The 23,739-nt window shown below is 36.2% G+C and overlaps 1 protein-coding gene across 8 annotated transcripts in view; it reads left to right on the forward strand.

The window, feature by feature from the left end:
* The window catches only part of ATP11A (ATPase phospholipid transporting 11A), a 115,668-nt gene that overhangs the window by 40,469 nt on the left and 51,460 nt on the right, over window positions 1–23,739 (forward strand). For all 8 annotated transcript variants that reach the window (XR_015774652.1, XM_088067924.1, XM_088067933.1 and 5 more), the window contains exon 2: window positions 15,499–15,621. Coding sequence is in view for 7 of the 8 variants with exons in the window: in XM_088067924.1 (XP_087924050.1) it covers window positions 15,499–15,621 (123 nt within the window). In the remaining variant the exon portion in view is untranslated. The remainder of the gene's footprint in view (window positions 1–15,498; window positions 15,622–23,739) is intronic.

Below are 23,739 nucleotides of genomic sequence, written 5' to 3' on the forward strand. Positions count from 1 at the left end.
AGTGGAGACATCAATGAGAATGTTGATACTAAGGTGAGGGATTAAAAGGGAAAGAAAGCGAAACATTTAAGAGATGGAATTTGGTTGTGTTTTACCTATGAGGTTTCCAGCTAACATCACATTTGAGGAAAATCCTTTTCTGTGTGTCCACTTTCAGATCTGTGCAGATGTATAAACAAAGCAAAAAAAGATTTATAAATTTCATTTACTACAAGTAAGTATGTAAAAGTAAAATGGAAACATTAGGAGTAGGCAGATTACTATACCCCACTAAGAACAAAACCAGTATGCTATTTCTTCCTTGTTCTGGTATCTACATTGTAGGAAATCTGGCTTTTAATTGCTCTCTCTCCAGTACTGAAATGAAGGCAGTGTCTAAGAATTAGAAGAATTACCTTATACTGATTGAATTGAGAGAAGCATAGAAATGAGTATTTCATACCATGGAACCATAGACAGCTGAAGCTGTCCATCACAAATGTACATTCCATATAATGGATAACCAAAAGCAAGTTACATCAGTGTTGACACTAGTAAAATTTATATGCCATATCTAAATCTAGATCTGAGTGTTTTTCAGACATGTTCTGTGTTACTCGGAGATTTAAATTCTTTTAGAATTAAAAACTTTAGAATGAAAAACCAACCTTCAAAGTACTTGTTCTCTGTACTCCAGAGGGTGAATTTGAATATAATTTTTGCTGAGTGTTAAATCTGATTTTTACTCTTGTGACCAGGACTCAAGGAACAGTATGAAGCTGAGTCGGGGAGGTCTAGGTTGGAGAGGTTTTTTACCCAGAAGGTGGTTAGGCACTGGAATAGGTTCCTCAGGGAAGTGGCCACAACACCAAGCCTGACAGACTTTAGCAAGTGTTTGGACAGTGCTCTCAGGCACAGGGGTGACTCTTGGGGTGACCTGACCAGGGCCAGGAGTTGGACTCCATCCTAGTGGGTCCTTTCCAACTTGGCATATTCAATGATTCTGTGATTCTGCTGGTATTAAAGTATGGGGACCTTTAAAATGGTCAGCTGCATATAGCAACAAGGCGAGGGAAAATTACTTGCTTAAGCATTAATTGCAAGACATGGGTATTTGTTAGATGATAGGTGGTTTTCCAGCAAAAGTTGCTTTATGACACCTTGTCCCTCTCATCTCCATGGTCTAGCTCAATTCACTTTGCACGCACAAAGAGAAAGCGCTCTCTAAAGTTTATCATATTTCATCTCCCTTAGCAAATGCAGAAGAGCTCTCTGAGAGGGTGATACTGTAGGGTTTTTTTCTGCAATAAGACAAAGTAGAAAATGTGATTGTAACCTCTGTGCTCTCAGCAGAGCTGAAGCAAGCAGCTTCATCAGTTGGACACAGCACTGTTGTGGAGACATGGTATTTTTCTTTTTGATCTGGAGTGAAACACTAGTTATTTCTCAAGTACCAAAATCAAGATTTTCTAAACCAGCTAAGTTTAGATAAGTTTAGATAAGATACTGGATTAAGAGATACATAGCAAAGTGCCTTGTAAAAATAATTACTGTTAAGGAAATCTAAGCAGCTTACAAAGAAGATCATTGCAGTTCTTACAGGGACATAATCATTGTAGCTTTTATATTTGTGAGTTAGCAAGCCTTTCTTTTCACAATAGCTTTATTGGAATAAGAGAAAACATGCAATTTATTGTATTGTTTTTCCTTACCATTAACAGTGCAATGTTAGTGTTGCTTGTTACAAGGACACAGTTTCAGTTTTATGTAGAGCTGAGGCATCATTTTGTGGTCTTTTTATAGAGTTTATTGGAGGGATGATAGAGGTTCTAATACAGATGATTTAACATATGTACTCAGGTTTCACAGTACTTGCTTTGTTTTCACTCAGGATTTCAACTAATATATACAAATGAAATTCTGGTAGCTTTGGCAGTTTGTACCTTTGAAATAGAGCTTAGTACTATGAGTCAAGAGAGGATGTTGTGTATGATGTGTAAATTAAATCTGAATTTGTTTCCAGAAAATATTTTTATAGCCTATTAAGATTATTTGGAGGTGTAGTTTTCTGATAGGACTTTTTTGTAGGACTTCAATACTTCTCATTTGAAAGTGCAAATACATTTCAGCATAGCTTCTATACTCTCCTTTTACTGTTTCTGTAAATATAAAAGTTTACCCAAATTGCAAATGAAACTATTATCTCTTTAATACCCTCCAGCTAGTGTCCTTCCAAAAGCATCTGGAGGTTTCATTTCTAGAAGTTTGCAGTTGAATTCAGTTTTCTTCCTTCTGTAATGTTGTATCTTCACCGAAGAAAACCAAACCAAAACCAACAAAAAAAACCAGACACCCCTCACGCAAACCCTAGTGTTCTTGGCTATTTTAATATTGTCCATAATATATCTCCTTAAAAGTAAGCTTTCTTAACAGTAGCAGATTGATGAATTTGATGCATAATATCCTTACTCCTTTTATGTGCCAGAACTTGTCAAACTGGTGTGAACATTGCTTTCCTTGTAATGGTGGGTCCAGTGCCATTTCCACCTCACAGTGCCCCCACTGATGAGAGGCCGTGGCTCAGCTGAAGTAAAATGTTCCAGCTGCCACCGGATAGCCTCTTGCATAAGCACATAATCCACTTACCTTAAGAAACAAAGTAAGTCATTATCTCTTCTTATCAGAATACTTGCTCCATTTGAATTCAATGTACAATGTATAATTGACCCCTTAGGAGCCATGTGTACTAGAAAAACAACTAACAGATTAACTGGTAGACTCAGTTTTGCTCTGCACTCGACCTACAGTAGCTATTTACTTCCAGAGGAGTGCTTGTTGGATATGGTAACTGATATGGCTGCTGTGGCAAGGCCTCAGACACAGTCATATTTTAAAAACTAAAATAAATGTGAAAATATTTTTTGCTTTGCTTGATTTTAGTCATAGCTGCTTATTTATAAGAAAAAATATTGAGTTTCCTTTAGTGTTCATACTGTGCCTCCTACGATGATTCAAGTTGGGATCTATGCCTGGTATTCCCTCTGTCTTTATTAAATGTGGTTATATTTTATTTCTAAGGAATTGTATAATAGAATGCCTCCTAAAACCAAGAAAGATTAATTGTTTCTAGATGGCAAAGGTAGATTACTTTCCCCTCCTGAAATTCTCTTACTTACGAATTGTATCTTCTTACATTTAGAGGAGGGACAAAAAGGAAAGTATTAGGAAGTGGACAAAAATAACTCCTGTAAGACGTTGTACTACCAACCAGGGCTCTGCCAAGGATTATTTATCTCATTTGTAGTAATACTCCTTGGGCTATCACCTGAAGTTTTATTTTTGGCACTATCCTTTTGGTATCTTGCCCCATTTTTGTTGCCTACAGGACAGCTGATCCTGCCTATAGGATGCATGGTCCTGAAGAGTCCCCCATGTCATCAAAGCACATTTGGAAATGTGCATTTTACAAAACTGGTCATGTGCTCTTCTGCAGGAATCAAACATGCCTTATTCATTAGAAGTCTGTATTTTTGTTTATGGGTGAAGTAGGATTTCTAGAATCTGGTTATTTTATAACATATATAACACATATCCTGTATGTGTTTTGGGGGAACAAAGAAGTTAGTCTAAGAACAAGGATTTCTGATTTGATTTAGGGCTTGCCTTTGGCTTTCAAGTTTTTTAAAGGTTTAAGGTAAATAATTACCTGATAGAATAAATGTCATGAATGGTTAGACTTCTGTTTACAAACACAATTGTGATTGAAATTGGCCTGGTAATCAATAAACTCATGTTAGCTGGTTTAGAGAGAGCACAGAATTGCCTCTCCTAAAATCACTGAATTCTAGGCATTTGTCAGTTTATGCAGCCATCTGATCTGTGGAAGTTGCTTGATCTAAACCTCTGCGCAGAATGTGGACAGTTTTACAGTTCACTGAACTTTGAAGTCAGTCAAACCTGATTCACGCTTCCTTATCTGTAGGTAGTGTCAAATGATTACAAAGTACAGAACTGAATATACGTTACAGTATAGTAACAGTATTGGATGTTCACTTTATACTTAATTCTTATTTCCTTCACACAGATATTAAAAAAAAAAACAACATAGCATGCATGACAAGCTAGTTCAAAAGTCCTCATTGCTTTTTCTAACCCAATTTTGCAGCAACTGAGAATTTTCAGTTTGGGGTTTTTTTTTCACTTGGACTGATTACAGGAATTTCTAGTCCAACAGGAAAAGACAAATGAAGGGGCACGCTGTTTTCTGGGAATTAGTTTTATTAGGCATGAAAGCTGAAACTTTAAAAGAACATTTGTCTATTGGACTGCTTTCAAAAAGAACACTAGGGAAAATCTATTAAAGATATTTTCTTTCCTGTTGTAATAATTCCATTTTTAAGGTATGTGTATTCATTTGAAACAAATTGTTAGCAAATGTGCTTTTTATGATTATCTTAGCCATTTCACTTTGCAGGTTCTTCAGCCTGTCATACACAGCAGATTAAAATAGATAATCCTGTTGATTCTGATTCAGTATTTTTTTGATACTTGTTTTGTTGAAGTAATATCTCTCAGGTGTCATTCTTCTGTTATGAAGGTGAATTGTTTATTTCTTGGATTTTTTTTCCTAAGAGAATCTGTCACAGAGGCTATCCAAAAGCCAGGTATACTCAAATTGGTTTCTGAAGGATCTGTGGGCCTGTGATGCCCTTAGGTATACATATGGTTGTTCAAATTTGCTAAATAGAGGTTTTTCCTGCCAGCATGTACTAGGAGCTTACTTCTACTTGCATTTCCCAAAATGTGGGTAGGATGTAGAAACTCTTTTTATTGTGGGGAAAATGTGGTTAGATTTTTTTTTCTTTTTTTTTACCTTTGCCTATCATTGAAAAGGGAAGGAATGGCAGAGCAGCCTTTGAAGTTGGAGAAACATTTCTTCAGGGAGATTTTTAAATACGTGAGTTGATGTTGTGTGGAGTACGTTTGTCTAGGGGGAAAAAAACTGGTGGTTTTTCTCAGATTCTAGAGTCCTGAAAGAGTTTTATGGCAAAAAGCAGCTATCCCATTACAAGTTGTTTTTAGGGGATGATGTATCGTAACTATTTGCTTCTATTCCTCCCCACATCAAAGAAATCACAGCAGTAAATCAAAACCTAAAAGTCGGCGACTTCTCTTACATTTTATGTTTGGTTTTGCTGCATAGAAACCAGCAGCGTCAAAAGGTTGTTAAACCTCTTCTCTGTATCACTGAAAGAAAGACATGTGGAGGTTGAGATTACACTTATCATCTCATCCCAGACAAACCTGCATAACCTCCTTTGCCTTTATTATCAAAATCATTGCAAGTCAGAATATATTAATGTCAACCTACAGTACAGTTCTAGGCTTGATAGAAAAATATTTTAAAATACCTTTCATTTTCTGCATGAAGGACACAGAACAGTTTTGATATATTGAAGTGCAGTGTGGATATCTTGTCTTCCACATATAAATAAAAGGAGGTATATGGATCGCCTAAAGCTTAAAATAGCATCCCCCATATTGTATAATTATACTGATACAAGTCTCATAGTAGCATATTAAAGTGGGAAGTTGCTACAGTTCTGCCAAAATAAAACAATTTGAACCATCATTGCTTCTGACCAAGAGATGCTCTTTCATACTGTACTTAGTATACTGGAGTTGGACTTAGATATGTTGTACTGTGCTGACCTTACTTTGAGTTCTCTGGCTATTATTATTGATTTTATTAGTAGTATTTTACAAGTACAAAGTGTTTATTTAGGGTGGCCATTCATTGTAGATCACCTTGTAGTACCTTACAGATGACTGACTATATGTTGAGAAAGTGTTTTATTTAAGTGTTCCCCACCTTGGCTGTATCAGAAATTTCCTCTGAATTATTAATGATATCTTGGTTTAACATCAATCCTGTCTTCCCTGAACTGTTTAAGATGATAAAAACTGAAAGTCTGTTCCTTGAGTCCTGCTTGTTCAGGGATTAGTTAGATACTGGAGTTTCTCCGACTTCAGTTCCCAAAGATTTTAGTTATAAACCTTCATTTTCACTGTTTCAAATGCTAAACATTGACTGTTTTGATTTCTCAAGTTTTTGATTTAATTACTTGCATAACAGATGTTCTGGACTTTTTAGAATTTTTTTTTACTAGCAATTGGCAACTAACTTCTAACTAAGCAGTCAATATCTTGTAATGAATTTTTAAAAACGTTATATAACTTATTCTGTATGTGACTATATATAACAAAGAAAATAGCTCTATTGTAAAATAATGGTTTTGTATGAATCTGTAAGTTATAAAATGCAGCTAAGAACAAATGGTGATGAAGTTTTTTTTTTGGTAAATATTTAACTGGTTAGTTCTTCAGGTCATTTGATGTTTGTAAAAGTACAGAGTTGTGAAATATTTATTGTACTTCAGATTGTTCAGTTGCAAGTCTTTAAATCTGTTCTTTGAGAGTAAAAGTAAATATTAAAAAGCTCATTGCATCAAAAGAACTGTAAAGTAATGTTTAATCTTAATGGAATTCCCATTCCTTAAGTGCAATGAAAACGAAAGTGATCTAAAATCTTGTGGTTATTGGTGTCATAAACTTCTTGTGCATCATGAGTTAATTTACTCATACTCCTGATGTGAACACTCAAAGCTATTGAATGTCCTTTATGCCATTTTATGAGCTTAAAATTCTTGTCTTTCATCAATGTAGACTTTAACTGAAGTCAGATTTATGATCCTGATGCCTGCTAGTTTTGGAAAATTTAATCTTCGCTGTGATGCATGAGGATTGAATGTGGCATTTCATCAGCAATACCTGTGTGTTAGTAAAACTGTCAAACAGTTTGTGACCACTTACCTGAATCAACATATGGCTTTTTGCCTGAAATACTTCAACGCTTGATGTTACTCTGCAATATAGGAAGAAGTAATAGCTTAAAATTTTATATTAATTTCCTTGAATGTTTCAGAATTGTACTTGAATACTATTGTATATGTTGTGAGTGTTTCAAATTGCTCCAAATAAATATTTCATTAACCTTACAGCCATCTGTAATTAGGGTCCTTCCTTCTATCAAAGCATCTCTGTTCACCAAGCTGTATTTGCATAACATCAGATTTGGTGCCATGTGCAACAAAAAGCATGCAGATGAGGGAAAATGCTAGGTAGCTTCTAATGCTACATAATTAGTCTATTATTCTGTACAGCCAAGTTATTTTTGAACTATAAGTTCAAGATTTCTTCAAGATGAAGCATGGGGCTGCTGGGTTATATTGTGACTCTTCAAAAAGCGCTCAAAACCAATTGCATATAAGAGAGAGAATTTGCATGTTACACTGCAGGGAGTATGGCAAAATATAATTCTTCATAATAGGACATTTGGCTATTAGAATTGTCATTTTGACTTATTCCAGGCTGTTGATAAATTTACCAGTAATGCAGGGAGAGCTTGGCACTTGTACTATACCTGTTTACTTCTGTGGATAGTTCTGCAGACTAATGTAGTCTGGCCTTAATGGGGAGTAAGTTCAGGACCAGCCTACAAGAGCAAGACCTTAATTTGAAGAATTGTGAAAACATGGCACCTGCCATATTTACTGAGGATATAGGTTTCTCCTTATAGATGTGGAAAATTAACAGGTAGCAACTGCTTTAGTTAGTACAGTGTTCAGTAGCACCCACATGGTATTTTTCTCTCTCAATTTTATCTTGGGTTATTCACTTCTGATAAGGTTGCAGCCTGACCTCAGGTATTTGTGTTCACACAGCTACAGCTATATACCAGGAGACTTTTTTTAAAGTAGCCTTAGTGTAGCAAAATCAACCTCAAAAAGGTTAGAGTCATTGTTCTTTAAGAAACTGTAGTTGAGTATCAAGTAAGTATAAATAATTAAATATGTAAAGGTATATAGAGATGAGTTTAGAGTAAATATTTTTACGATTCTCCAGTACAGATATACAAGAAGCTTTAGACTATTATGGATGGGACAGTTCATGTAATAACATTTGGACGTTCTTTGGTCCCTGTCTAGGTGGTCTGCAAGACCAGCATTTTACGAGCTGTTAGTTTTGCAGTATCATCATATAATACACGAAGGTTGCCTCACCTTCCATCTGCTAGAATCATAGCTTCACTAGCTCTGTATCCACTGAGGAATGAAAATCCTTTTCAAGCCTTAACAGACGCTGACCATTAAGATAGTAGTTACTACTTGGCAGTGAACTTGTTGTACAGATTTAAATGTGATGACAAGGGTTAGCGATGGGGGGAGGTGTTTTCTTGACATCAAAACTACATTGTGGCATTGCATGTAGATCTTAGTGGCTTTTCGTTGCCTTAAAAAATGAAATTTCTCTTCTTTTATGGCTTTTCTTGGCACTTAAGGAAGCTGTAAATTTCCTCTGCAAACCTTAATTTCAGCTGTTGGTCTGGAGCTACTTAGAAATAAACTTGATTTTTAATTAATTTAAGTACTGAGGCTGTCAAATATCCTCTGTCTTATGTGACACTTTCCCTTGTAGTTTCTCTTACCACTGTGCTTTGCAGTGTAGTTTTTTTCTTATTTGCCTTTCTAATTGCAAATGAGACTCTTGAAAGGATTTCCGTGTAGAGGGGGTCCTTGACTGGATCTGGGCAGAGCAGCACCAGGTGCAGGGTGTCCCTGCCCCACTGGCAACAAGGGGCAAAATGTGTCAGAACCGGTACATTGAGAGGAAGGAAAATGTAGCAAAAGCATTTTTCCAGATGCCCAGTAATTCACTATGTCACAGATCTTTCTTACCATCATTGCAATGATTCCATGAAACTCAATGAAGATTACATATGTGGATGGAATAGGAGACTTTTATCTCTATCACTTTTATGGTTACTTTTCATGGAAATAAACAGGGAAACTTAAGATTAACCCAAAGAGAAAGCACAGACATGAGAAATAGCTATACCTAACAGGCTAGTGTGTCAGCAGTATTTGGAATTTAAATGGACTGCTTAGAAAAGATCTCAATCTGCCTTGAATAACTGAGGTGAGTTTTTATGTATGTGAAACAGAACTACTGCAAACCTTCTTAGGAGGAACACGGATCACTGGCTTTGTCATCCAGGAGGTCAAATTATTCAACCATTGAAAGTACAGAGTATGAGGAATTCAGCTAAAAATTATATTCCAAACTGGAAGTCAGAAAGGAGAATTACACTGTCTTCAGAGTGCTATATTGCAGTGTCCCAGTGCCAGCTCATGTGACACAACTGGAATATAGTTTTATTAGGATAGCCTCAGAAATGTTTTACTCTTAGGTACAGTGCTCAAGGAGGCATGAACTGGAAGGCTGAAATAAAATTTATTTTAAGGACACTTACAAAAGTGTTAGGTATTTTACAGAAACTTGGAACATTTGCTGTTGTGACAATGTTTGTTCTAACAGCTGTGAATTGCAGAACTTTGCATCATTTCATCATTATACTTTTTCATTTCCTCTTTAAAAATGTCACAAAAACTAATTTCAGCCTATGCTATAAATCCATTTCCCCCTCTGTCTGCATGCACAAGACCTTTGCAAGAGGTGGAAAGATCAGAAAACCAGGATGCACCAAATAGTGGAGAATATGGCTTGCCTGGGAAATTTGTGAGCCTGGCACCATTTTCTGAGGTTAAGATGTACCTGCCTTTGTTTCTAATCACATCTTTTCCCTAAGAGTCATAAATAAAATAATTTATTTGCAGTTAAAGAATGTTAATATCTTCTTTCATTTCCCTCTGCATACACTTATGTTCAATATTCTGTGATTTGTAGGCAATTGATTGGGGAGAGTTTTAATTTCAGATGTTATTTCTGACAAAAATCATCATCCAAGGATTTAAAATTCATTTGCTGTAATGAAAGGCAGTAGTATTCTGTGGTGACAGATCCCATTATGAGTGACCCATAGGAAATGTGTTAATTAGTCATAGAAGTTTCTGGGAGATAGTTGTTGTGAGGTTTTTTTTTGATTGGTTGGTTTTTTGGGGGTTTTTTTTGTGTCTGCCTCTGAAGAGCTGCATTTTGGTATTCCATTAAATTAGTTATTCAATGGCATATGTCCATGACTTGTAGTGAATGAAGTAATTTACTTTCTGTTTACATTGTCTCATACTGAGGTAGTCTTTTTTCAGAATATAAAACCTAGTGGGGAGTTAGTCTGATAATATGAATGGGGTATTAATCTGATTATATGATTTTTTTTATCTGTGCTAGTCTATATTCATACAAAACAGGACAATCTGAACAGCTTTCAAAGTTATACTCTTCATTCTGAGTTTGGCAAATTCATATGAAGGGCTGGTATAATGCTATGAACAAAATGTAATGCTTAAGTGTTCTCTCTATAGGTATTTGTGAGTTGGCCTGTCATTTGAAATCTAAGATACTTTAAATAAATGAGAATTTCACCCTTTATCTCCACAAATGCATACATAATATTAGAGGGGTTTTTTTGCAAAAGTGGACTATTTTAGAGCTTAATCTATTTTACTGGTTAGCAATATCAGGAAATGTAGAATATTTAAAAATTATTTATTAAATATTAAAATTATTATTATTTCTTTAGATGGATTTTTGTTATCTGTAGATCAAGCTACCCTTAAAAGGACTGGATTTGGAAAATGAGGTAAAACTCTGCACTCTGTGCTATTGTTTGCAAAGGGAGATGGCTGCACCTATTCCTTCAGAATGGTATCAAGTGTAAAAGAGCAGGTACTCAGTACATTTGACAAATTAAGAGAAAGATGAGATTATATGATATCATGGTTTGGTAAATAGTGCATGGTAAGGATAGTTTCCTTACAGTTACTACAAAAGAAAATTTCTTTTTTCTCTTCACTTCAATGAATTACAGCTTTGAGATACTGAAGTTTTTTCTCTTCACTGAATGAAAAATTGAAAACTGAGAGCCTTTAGTGCAAAGCTGTTGCAATGCATGAATGTTTTTTCACACTGTGCACTATTAATTCTTCCTGTGAACTGTGAGTGATAATGGCTTTCAGTATCTGTTATTCTAAAAGTCCAAAGTGGTTGAGCAGCTGTGTGTTTGGTGTACGGTTTTAACAGTGGTGCTAATTGCTTAATTGACATCAAATATTCGTGATTCAGTAAAACACCAGGCTGTTAGGAAAGCCTGCCTCTGTCTATATAAAGCACTTCTGTGTGGAGGAATGGAGTAACAACTTGGGTGAACAAGGCTATGGCTGATGCTGAGAATTTGTCAAATGTGTGGTTAGAGTGCACTATCCCTTTTAATCAAAAAGCATTTAGAAAAAAATATAAGAGAAGAATACTGTTCAACAAAATGTACTTAGAACCTGGCCAGGGCAGATTGATTGAGTTTTCAGCTGTACTTAGTGCATATTAATTTATTTGAGTAGTGTTTGTATTTATGTTATTTGGAGAGAAAATACAATACTGAACTGAAGATTGTTGCCGGTAATTATGCCCAAGTTATTAGTTCAGGTGGAGAGTCAGGAAATGTCATTCAGTGTTTCCACTGATTTCAAAATCATACATTAAAATCCCTTTACTAAAAATACATGCGAAGAATTGAAATCTTTCAAAGTCAGTTAGTTTTCCAGCAACTACCACTAGCATCTTCCTATCATCCTTTTGCTGTAAAAACCAGTAAGTATCAAGCTTGTTGAGTATCAAGTCCCTTGTCTTTTTAGGCAGTACATTTGTTTAAATTAAATCTAGATAAAAATTACCAGAGTAGCATGTAGGTGACTCTCAAGCTGGTTTCTGTTTGATTTTTTTTAAATCAGAAAAAAATGAGCTTCAGAAATACTTAAACTCTTAAGACAACATCCTGTTAACTGTCTCTCTGTGTCTTTGTCTTTTGCTGGTCTTTGCTTTCATGGTTGCTGACACTGCTTGAAAGAGTAAAAACTGTGTAACATTTCATTGATGTGCTAATAAAACTATGGCTCAGTACATTGAGCTTTACACTATAAATAGAAGCAGATAATGCTAAGGTATATTTATGGTTTCTTGGACATATTCTTAATGGGCTTAAGCAATGGAACTTAAAAAAAAAAAGTGAATATAGTTCATTGTTCTGGCAGTGGCATCAGACTGCTTTTTTTTGGTGACTCTGGTGTCATTCTTTAAGCTGTAATACCAGAACACTAAAAGAACTGTCAGATGAGGGTGTTTGGCTTTGGAGGTTGGTGTTACCAGACGTTCAGGTGCTGTAGTTTGATTTCTTTATGTGGCTCATGTCCTGACTTACAGTGCTGTTTTTCTAAAAGTATCTTTCTCTGCTTCACACAAGTGAGTTGCCTTGTTGCCACATTGAACAGTGCACATGGCTCTGTGCATTGCAGTTCTTCTACCTCACTGGCAAAGAGAGCCTTCTTCCATGCATAGTTATTTGTGCTTGGACTGTGAGTGGTTTGGAGGTTTGAAGTTGTTGAATTAGGTTGCTAAAGTACATTTATTTTCTGCACCTATTAACATAGTGAAAAATAAATAATGTTCTGTGTTATCTCATAGTTAAGTTAGATATTGTTTTATACATTTGTGGTAAATTTAGCAATTTGTGATAAAACCAGATGAAATTAAGCTAATAGAAAAGATTGTCTTCATTTTATATCGATGCTTAAAGTAATACCTTGCTTTAAGGATACACATTCCAGAGTGGTTGGTTTACATAGTGTTGACACAGTACATTGCACATGTACACATGACACAGTACAGGGCTCTCAGACCTGCAAATACTGGCAGTAGTGGCAGGAGGGTGCTGTTTAGAGCTCTGTCTTCCCAGGTTCATAGGTAATTTCAGAGGCCTGTTTTAACTGAGTCATGATAAAGACTCAATCTATACAGGGAAACTTTAAAAAGTGCTTTTTTGAGCTAAGAGCCTTGTCATGCTGTTTTGGACTGGCTCATAATAATTGTGAGATAAATTGTTGACCTGGGCCTCTGTAGAGGAAAGTGGAAGCTGAGGGATTTCTTGGCTTTCAAAGGTTAGGTGGCATTCCCATTAGCCCTTTATCATTTCTGAACTAAGGCACTTCACTTATCGGGAGTAATGTTTGTGTTGCATGTCTGGAATGCCCTTTTTAATGAAAAACTAAAAAGCGTTGTACAGTTTGATGTATTATACACGAATATCTCACATTCCCTTGCATTCCTAGGGGTATTAAGTGGCACAAGTGTTGGTAGATTATTTGTGTGCATTGTACATTTAGTGCACTGAGAAGATAAAGTATTAATGGTTAAATGGTAAAAGATACCATGTTTTGTTATTACCATAGAGGTAAGGTGAATTATGGAAACATCATCATGCTTTACTAACTTCCAAAATGTTTTGGCTTGCTCAAAGAATGTTACTTGGCCTTAAGAAGTGGGCTGGCTGAATGACACTTCACTTTTTGACAAGTCCACTGGGTAGTAAGGGAGAAGTTGTTTGACTGGAAAATCAGTGCAGTTTTTATACTGTCCCACGTCTCAGTTTCAAGTCTGTGCTAGATGTGGCATGGGAAAAATTTTGTGTGTGCACTCCCACTGAGCCAGGGGCAGTTACGTGGCTTAGCATAAACCTTCACTGAGCTATTGGCTCAGTGTCTTAAGAAGGGCTGTCATTTGTACTTCCTTTGTGAACAGTGTAATATAATGTATCAAGTGACTCAATTTATTGAGAGTTGAACACAAGAAAAACATGGGGTTTACTTTTGGTTTTAGTTTTATGCCTAGTGTTGCAATTTTGTCCTTTGGTCCTATCCTTCTGAACATAATGCCTTCATTTGTCTGTCATGTGTAAGAAGCAAGTAATGATTTTGGGTCCATAGTGTCTGCTTCTAGTATCTACTTCTGATATGGCAGAAGCTGCTTTTCTTTAATCCTTCTGCTTCACCTTACCTTTTACTTGATGACTTCTACTCAGCTATTTTGTGGTTAATAGTCTGAGTCCAATAGGTTTTCTTTTTATATTTTTGATGTTCCCTCCAACATCAAGTCACACACATCAGAGATAATTGTTTTATTAGCTTAACTGCTCTAAATCTGCAGAGTATTGCAAGATTTTATACATCTATTCCCAATAAATTATGTAGAAAATGCTCTTCAGCTGTGATGCACTTAAAGGCAGTGGAAAAATCACATAGACTTGAATTGATAAACAAAATGTTAGGGCGAATGTTTTTTAAGTTTGAGAACTAGATTTCGTTTTAGGCTTCCTAGCCGAGTGTGTACTAGTAGAGTAAATGGAACTATAACTGTTGACATTAAGACTGGCTAGAAAAGAAGATACCATGTCTGTATGATTAAATTCTGTCAAGAACTGCACAGGTACATCCAGCTGCTTTGGGGAATGATGCTTTGGCTGTGTAAATGACTAAAGTCACACTGTTTGTTTGGAGTTAGTTTGCTCAGTGTCAGTCTGACAGTTCACCTATACAGACACCTATACACTGATGCCCAGGACATATTTCGTGTACTAATTAAATATAGCTTTTGAAGATGCAGAAAAGAGGCTTCCCTCTAATGTAATTAATGAGAGTATGTGTAAATGCATCAGTACAACATAAACCAGAGGTTTTGAGTTTAAATTATAGCATATTAAAATTACTCCAGGTTTGACCATATGATGATGTTAAAGTTGCTGATGCCTGGGCTTCTCAAGTGTTAGGAATGTGTTCTGTGCTTCAAAAATGTTTTTCATAAGGTAGGTGTGAATTAGATTGTGAATAAGGGATGGTCATTTTATAATTCATGCCCCCCCCAAAAAAATTAACTTCTAAATTTAAAAAAATGTTTATTTTGGTTCTACAGTGATTTGTACTTTCTTTTTTTTTTACCATTAATAGAACACAGAAATACTAATTTTGGGGGAGCTATAGGTGTGGTAGAGTTTGATGTGAATGTGAACATTTGATGCGCCTACTTTTTTTTCTACAGCTGTCTATGAAAGGGAAGTGCTCTGAGTTGACAAGAAGAGGTCTTCTCTGGCAACCTAAGAGTCTCTAAGCTTGTTGATGTGTGGAGAAATGATTACTACTAGTATTTCAGAAGGACAGAGTTTCACTTCGCTGCAAATGAAATTCTAAGTTATGGCTTGCTGGTCTCAAAGATGTGAAGTGTTTGTCATACATTATTTTAACTAGCACAGATTTTTGTCAGTGGTAAAAAGAGAGACAAACATAGAAGTACTTACGAAATACCTAATTTTACTGAGAATCTTAAACCATTTGCCCTTTTTTCAGTTATAAACAAAAATGTCAGAATAGTGATTTTCATGGATGCTCTCTCATTGCATTTTGGGAAAGTGAAGTGCAGTTAAGGCAGGGTTTTGACATTTGACTTGGCTTTAGGTGTTTTGGTGATCTTGAGATGATACAGAAAAGTGTGAGGGGTCATGTGCTGGTGGCTGTGTATGTGTTGATGGTCAGGCATGTGATTAATTAATTGAAAGTGTGACTTATGTTATGCAGAAATACAGAGTAAACTAACACAGTAACTGTATTTTTTCCCCTGTAGTGTGCTGGAGAAGAGAATTGGGTGGACAGTCGGACGATTTATGTTGGGCATCGTGAACCACCTCCAGGCGCTGAAGCGTACATTCCACAGAGATTTCCAGATAATAGAATAGTCTCATCAAAGGTACCAATATTTTCTTTTATTCTTTTAGATAAATCAGCTGAAGTTATTCTTTCCGTTAATTTCTTTGAAGATTTTTCCTAGGCTTCCTGTATATTTTTCCTTTCCACAACCAGCAAAGGTAAAATGAAGATATCTCAGATTTCTTGTAGACAAATTGCTAAGTTGCCTCTAAAATGAACAGAAATAGAATAATTTCTTCCATGTTTACTCTAGTACCTAGTATAGTACAGTCTTTGAGTAATAATGAGCCTTTCAACAAAGAAAAAAGCAATTTTCATTTGAGGCAATCTTGAAGTAAATAAAATCTTCCTAAAGAAAGACTGCATCCTTTGTACTCAAAAGCAATACCTCAAAGTACTAGAAATAATTTAATTTGTTGAACACTTAGATTCATCATACTCTCTCTACCATAAGTGTCATTGCCTTCCAAAACTCTTACTGTTTCTGTGGGGCTTTGTCAACAATCTTTGTTATTCACTTTAAAGTGCATTTTACTTGAAGTCTTGGCAATGTAATACATTTGTGCTGTTTAGAAACCTTCCATTTGTCCCTTACCTTGTTAAGTAAGTTTTAACTTCCATAAACTCTAGCAGCTTTTTGTGAGCAGTTGGGATGTTGGCACTTTCCAGCTGGCTTGCTTTAGCCAAAGGTTTATACTGCAGTGGTATAGAAATTTGAATGCTTGCACATGATGTATGGCTAACAACTCAATAACTCCCAAGTTTGCAATATACTCACATTTTAATCTTCATGAGCTCATACCTTCAGCTAATGTGAAATAATCAATTCAAAATAATATCTCCTTTACTGAGAATTTATTTTTGAATATGTCTCAAATCCCCAGCCATTTTAAGAACCTTGGTAGCATTTGATCTCAAGGAACTGAGTGATTATTACCCTCATGGACCTGAACACTTGCCAGCCATTAACATAATGAGAACCAGACTTTTCACAAATGGTGTGTCAGTTCTCATATGAGATTTTCTATTTACTTGCTTATTACCATACTTCATTCAAAGAAAATGTGCTAAGAAGCAGTGTAGTATTTAGGCATTTTTAATTAGATAGAATGCTTGCAAAGTAAGGCACATGGAAGTACAGCTGAGGTACAGTCAGATACAGTGGCAAATCCTGTGCTCTACACAGGGTATTGCCTTTTGAATTATGGAAGGGAAAACACAATGCAAATTTCTGTACTCTGACATTTTTCTTACTTTTTTTTGATCTCATCTGAGATGAATGTACATAAAGCCATTGAACTTACTGCTGATACTTTTCTTGAAATAAAAAAAAATCCTGTTCAACTATGTTTTGACATCTTGTGATTATTAAGTTAGTGGAAGTTGCAAGTTGCTTTGCTTTTCAGAGTAAGATTTCTTAAGTATGACTTAAATGTGCATTGAACTAGGGAATTCTTGCCAGCAACTGGTAAATATGTATGACTTCAATGAGTTCAGAACAGAGACTTCCCTATATTTTTATTTGGATATAAAGCATATTCAGTTACATATTTTAAATGTTTAGCTATTTAGCTGTGAACTGTAACTGTAAATAGCTTTTCGTAAACAAAAAGTATTAGTGGAAAAACAGACATTTTATATATACATGATGTTTCTTAGTTCTGTTTATTAATTAAACTTTACCTCATTTAAAAAATAAAATATAGGTTGTCTTTGTGGAAGTAAATACAGTGGTGATATTTCAGGAGGGAACAGAATTCATATAAATGCTTTATAATATTTAACAGTTCCTTAGACTGCTGAAAGCTGTTTTTGATGACTGTTGCCTGTATATGAAAACTTCCTATGCTGTCCCTTTCAAGTAAACTGTTATTCCCATGCTGCATCCCAGACAGCTTGAATAAAGCACCATTGTGGCCTGACCAGCATTTGTTCTGGTTCTGTAAGCTGCTACCTCTTACCCTTTCACCCATTCTAGTCCTTTGCTTGTTCATGAACTCTCTGGAGGAGGCACCTATTACAATTCAGGGAAAGCAGACATGATTTCCTACTAAATGCTCAAATGTGCAAAATTAAGAGGTCAAGTACATAATTGTTAGAATAGAGTAAATGTACATGTCTGTATAATGTTACCTCAACCATGAAGGATACTTCCTTCATCTTTCATCAGCAATACAGACAATAACTTTCAGCTGAGCTTTTATAGGTGTTTAGTGCTTATGTAAGAAGGTGTATGATTGCTCTTCAAGGATGAAGAACTCTTAAGTTTCCAAGTATAGACTTTACCAGTTTAAGACAAACTGAGTTTCTAAAAAGGGTAGTTGAAAAGCATGAGGAAATGTCATTAATTAGTCTGTCTGTATGCTGCTTTACTAAAAAATGTCATGTCATATGCTCTGAAAAAGACATCAGCTAGCAGTAATATGAACCTTAGACTTTACTGGTCCTTCCAAAGGTGCACTTTGCTATACTTCACCGGAGGCTTCCTGCTGTCAGCAAGGTAATACTTTGATTCAAGTCCAGAGAGATATTTCATGTACGTTGCAGTGTCACTGTGGAATATGATTAATGCTCTGTCTGCTTAATGATACATCCATGATTGTGAAAAATTATACAGGGGCAGACCTTGGCTAGACAGAAGTGTTCTAAAGATTTGATGTGTTAATTCAATTATGATATTAACAATATATTGCAAAAGGTGCAGGTTGAAGTAGTAAAAGACAAAATCTCATGTCTTCTGGGCTGTGCATGAAGTTCCTTTTACATTCTAGAGACAGTGACCTTTGCACCATGTATTTTTTTGTTGATTTAACTTTAAGCTACTTCAGCTGCCTTGGGTGTTGGCCTTTGAAGTGGCTGTTATGTGCCCTTGATTGAATTTATCACATGATGGTGCTGCAGAATGGAAAAATGTCAGCTTGTAGAAAAACCCTAACGTTTCAAAGGTAGAAGAAAGAAAGTAATTGAATTGGCAGGGAGGTGGCTTGATCTTTTCTGAAAAAAAATTATATACATTCTGATACTATTTACTTTTTGGTAGAATTTACAGATTAAAAGGAATAGCAGCAATAGCAGCTACCAAAACACAGTGAGAAACAACCTCTTATTTCTGAAACAGGATTTTACTTTTTGGAAAAACGAATAAATTATAAAATAACTTTATAGTACAAAACTCCCTTAAGGTTCAGGCTTCATATTATTGTGCTGGGAGTATGATTTTGTATTTAGTAGTCTTTAATGCATTTCTCCTCTGTGAATTCCTTCAATACTTTTTAAGTACATGTTAATTCTCAGAATAAAGAATAGTTCAGTTGTAGAAATGTTTGCCAAAAGAAATCATGAGGCTTCATTTTAAATCTTACTGCTAATTTGAGTTCATATTCCAAATTATTGAATCCAGTCATTACATAACAATGACTGTTATTCCCTGTTCATGAACTTGTTTCTGTTGATGGTGTTCCACCATATTCCTTTCCAGGAGGAATAGCCTTAGCCTGTTCATTAATTGTTTGTGTGAAAGCTGCTCCATGCTTTTGCTCAGGTTTGGTCTGTACCTTTTCCCAAGCCAGTACAAACATGCACAAATCATTCAATACATAGCAAACTATGGATTTATGTAGTGGCATGATGGTGTTTTTAGCTTGCTTTAATTTAATGTTTTTCAATATCCAAATTCCCTTTTCCTGAAGTTAATCTAATACCTTTATAGAATTAATATGCTTGAGGGAGCTCATTTGTTGACAAAGTAGGGATTTGCACTTCTTGTTCTACTGAGTCAATGAATTGAAGACTGATTGGATGTGTACATTTCCCTTGAACACATGGAAAAATTGTACTGAAAATAATTTTTTTTTTTAGGCATCAACATGGAGTTCATAGGAACATGTTTAATTACAGCTGCTTATGGCTTTTGGAAGCACCCCCCCCTCCAAAAAAACCAACCAACCAAACAAAAAAAACATAAAGAGACAAAAATTCCAAAAATTCCTGGATGGTTCTAGCCCATTTAATGAGAGCCATAAGAATTTCTTGTGTGTCTCTGACAAACCTGACCTGGCAAAATTAGAAAATTCACAAACCTTAGGCAGGAGAACAGATTTCCCTCCCCCCCAATACCACCCAATAAAGGAAGCTGGGTTAAGGAGACTTAAAAAGGCTTTTACTCTTCATTTCAGTCTGTGGGTAATCAACACACAGTATTTTTGCCTTGGTGGTCCTGTCCAGCTGCAAACTTTTACTGTCATAATTTAATAAAGAGAAATTTTACAGCTACAGAACCCACTTGTGACTGAGTCGCCAACATAATTGGAGGCAAGCAGGGGTTATGCTCCTGGAGGATGCTACTGAAGAGTAGTGGGATATGACTCTTGCATGAAATACGAGATTGACTCTACAGTGGATGCAGAACTATTACTTGAAGAATTTGCCCTAAAGAAGTGCTACTAGAAGTAAATTACACATGAAATTATAAAGTGCTCATTTGTGCTGTAGCTTTATTTCCTGGTCTTCCTTATAGAAAAGCAGTAAGTTGAACTCTGGTGGGAAAACAGTTCTACTGTTAGTTCCTACTTTGTAATGCTGTAAGCTATATTAATGGAGCCTAGATGATCCTGGTTTGTTGCACAAGTGATTCAGTCTTCTGTTGTCTGCCTGTTTCCTTAGGACTTTTCATCAAATACTGATTCAAACATTGGTTTCTGTGATAGTGGCCTGAGACAGTAATGCTGTGTATTGGGAATCCTATACATTGTAAGGGAAACCTTAGCTACCTTCCGTGCTAATCTGATTGAGATGACTCACAATTAATCACAGTGACTAACAGTTTAATAAAGTTAAGTAATTCTGACATGTTTCAGCAGATGTTGTTGAAATATTCCTTTCTTTCAGCAGAGATTCATGCCCTTGTACTGTACCTCTTCCCTGCATCACTTGCTCATAGTGCTATTATAAACATGCAAAGACTGGGTATGCTCTGATTCCTCATTTTGTTGCCACATTTAGAAGAAATGTTAAGACTGAAGCTTAAGGAAATACTAAACCACCTCTATCAAGATGAGCTACTTGGAACCCAGCAGAGACCTAGGCTGTCCCACACTTTCCAAGGTCATGCTTCACAACTGCAAGGCTTTGTCTGGCCATGACATAGCAGTTTCAAGATGAGTTCCAACACAGCCTTGAGCAATGACATTTGAACGTCAGAAAAGCATCCAAAACCCACAATGGAAAGAGGCATGGTCATGTGTTTATGAAGCTGATAAATAATTGTGTAGCATACTCTGCAGGGGCAAAGAGGGTGGGTAGATAGAAATATGTATGGGACAGGGACTAATGCTGCGAGTGTTGTGTGTGTCTTTTACTGATCTACTCTGAAAGCAGCTGTAATGCTGAGCTCTCCATTTCTGCCTGGGTAATCCCTCGACTCCCAGCCCCACAGGGGGAAGCAGGAGGTCAGATCTGATGCTGCAAGGGCTGAAGAGTCAGGTGTGCCCAGCCCAGAGACTGAATGGGGCAGGAGTTAGAGATGAAAAGAGTAAATGGATTTGGCTAGCACTAAAGCTTAAATGCTTCTGAATCAATTGGACTCTCAAAGGGGCCAGCTCGGAGATCTCAATGTCTGAGCTGCGATGGGAGTGCATGAATGTGCACTTCTTCCAGGCACAGTAATACAATTTCCTTCTGGGGATAACTGTCGGTGCCTAGAGAGAGCAAGGAAAAGCTCTTCTTTGCTCTTGATGATCCTGCTCAGCATGGGATTGCCAGGTCAGAGGCTCTTTGAAACCTCCCTTGTGTTCCCAGGAGAAGCCATTTACGCTTCCCATGGCTCAGTCCCGGGTTATTAGCAGTATTTTATCTTCTGGTGGTACTGCCCCTAACAGAGCCTTTTAAGTTTTTTGTATCAGTGTGGAGACTTCGTGTAGTGAAAGAGAAGCAAAATAAGGAAGGAAAACAACAGGTCCAAACCTAATGCCAGGGAAGACAGGTATAATTCTTCTTTCCTTACTAGTGAGAAAGTGAAGCTTGCTTGTTTGCACATGTTCTTTCTTCTGTTTTCCTAGGATTCTCTGTGACTTCTGTCTTCAGTCAGTCATCCTTGCTGTAAGGTTTTGGGTTTTTTTCTTTTTGAAAACTATAATTACATAATTACAGATGCTGGGGGATTTCTTTGTCAGAGGAGCTCCTGGAGTTTAATAGCATCTATATAATAAGACTGAGAGTTGCTGAACAGGAACTACTAAAGATAGACTTGTTTATAATAGAAGTCCTGTTTTATCACCAACTGTTTTTAAGAAATCCTATGCCAAAATATGTATGTTTATTCATCAAGTGTACCATTTGATCTAACTTCCCCAAATCAGTTTAATTTTTTCACTTTCTCTGAACCTATAGTGATGGTTATTTGCTTGTAAAAGCCCTAAATGTAGCAGAGCTTTCACTGATCCCTGTGTTGTGAATGACCTTGTGATGTGGGGAAACAGGAGTTCCTCCCTCAATGGAGTGATAAACACAGTGCAGATTGTGCAGATGTTAATACTTTTGTTAAAATACTGTGTCTTTCTACATTCATTCCAAATTGTCATAAATATGACACAACACTTTTCAAAATATTACAGTTCTGTTGAGTAGCATATAAGCACAGAAGTCTGAATTTTTTTGCTTCGAGTCACAGTCTTGATGTTAGTTTAATACATTAAAGAATATAGATGAGTTCTGCTACAAACTTCCTGTATGTGTATAAGCAAGTCACTTGAGTTAGACAAGGCATACTCTCAACTCATTTTTTATGGTTTCAGATAATTATTGATTTCCTGTTTTTTTATATACCCTTTGCTATAGTTTTCTCTACCAGTTCTCTGTATTGATAGACAAATGGTGTTTTAAAGTAATACTTTTATAACTAAAACTGCCTTTAAAGAAACAGTGAAACTTTTGATCAGGCGTTTTTCGGCTCTTCTGTTGAAGAAGGCTACCTGTACATATATAATATGTGTAATATTTATATTTTTTTAGTAACATAATGCTATGTAAGCTGGTGTTATATAGAAAATGTTACGTCCTAAAAGTGCCTAAAAGGAGACAACAAAAAAAGCTGGAGAGGAACTTTTTACAAGGGCATTAAGTGAAAGGACAAGAGAGAAAGGCTTGAAGCTGAAAGAGGATTGGTTCAGATTTGCATTGAGGATGGTGAGGCACTGGAACAGGCTATCCAGAGACGTTGTAGATTCTGCATCTCTAGAAGCATTCAAGGTTGGTTTGGGTGGGGCTTGGAACAACTTGGTCAAGTGGAAGGTGTCCCTGCCCATGGCAGGGAGGTTGGCACTAGATGCTTGAGAAGATCCCGAACGTCCTTTTCCACCCAAACTATGTTCTATGATATGCACAGGTGCCTGCAATCTAGTTTTTAAACTACAGCTTTAAGAATACATTGTTTCTTGGTAATTGATACAAAAATGTGTATATTAAAATTATTGAAGTCACCATGGACACTGTCACAGTTGCAGCTAGCCTCTGTAATGCAATAGGACACAAATGACTGAAAGATGAGCTTTTCTCTCTACTATCCTGATTTTATTATCCTCAGGATGGATTTTTTTTTTGCAGAAGGGATGAAACTCATCATAGGAAGATGTCTATGAACCAGGGCTAAACCAATATAGTAGATTTTTTTTGTTGTTGTAATAGTTTAAAACATTTACAAGAAACAGTAAAAAAGGTTGAGTGAAAAGAGTGAAATCAGGGTGTGTTAGAAGAGAGGTGGCGACTATTTAAAACAGATCTCTAAGAAACTGAGGTGTTGGCAAAATTCAGTATGAAGTGCTTTTTCATACAGCTTCAGCTTTTGATGTAAAGTGATTACTTAAGAAACTCACCCCTTTTTTTTAAGAAAATATCTGCCTCTTAGGGTGGAAAGAGAAGCTTGAAACATGAGCCAAAATTCTGGCATGCAGATGCCAGATGAAAAGGTCAAAATACAGTGTGAAGAAGCACTGTATTTTACATTTTTGAATTAGTGTTACTGGCTCTGACAAAGAGGTGTTGTAGCTGAAAGCAAGATGGTATCAGTAAAGAGCAAGATGGAGCCAGGGGCGTAGGCAGGAATGTGCCAGCACTGCAAATGCTACTGCAATTTTAAGTGGGAAGCAAATCTACTTGAATGATG

Source organism: Pseudopodoces humilis, chromosome 2 (assembly GCF_049639895.1).
Source record: "Pseudopodoces humilis isolate 2021_Gansu_Grassland_sample_001 chromosome 2, ASM4963989v1, whole genome shotgun sequence".
Classification (NCBI taxonomy): Eukaryota; Metazoa; Chordata; class Aves; order Passeriformes; family Paridae; genus Pseudopodoces; species Pseudopodoces humilis.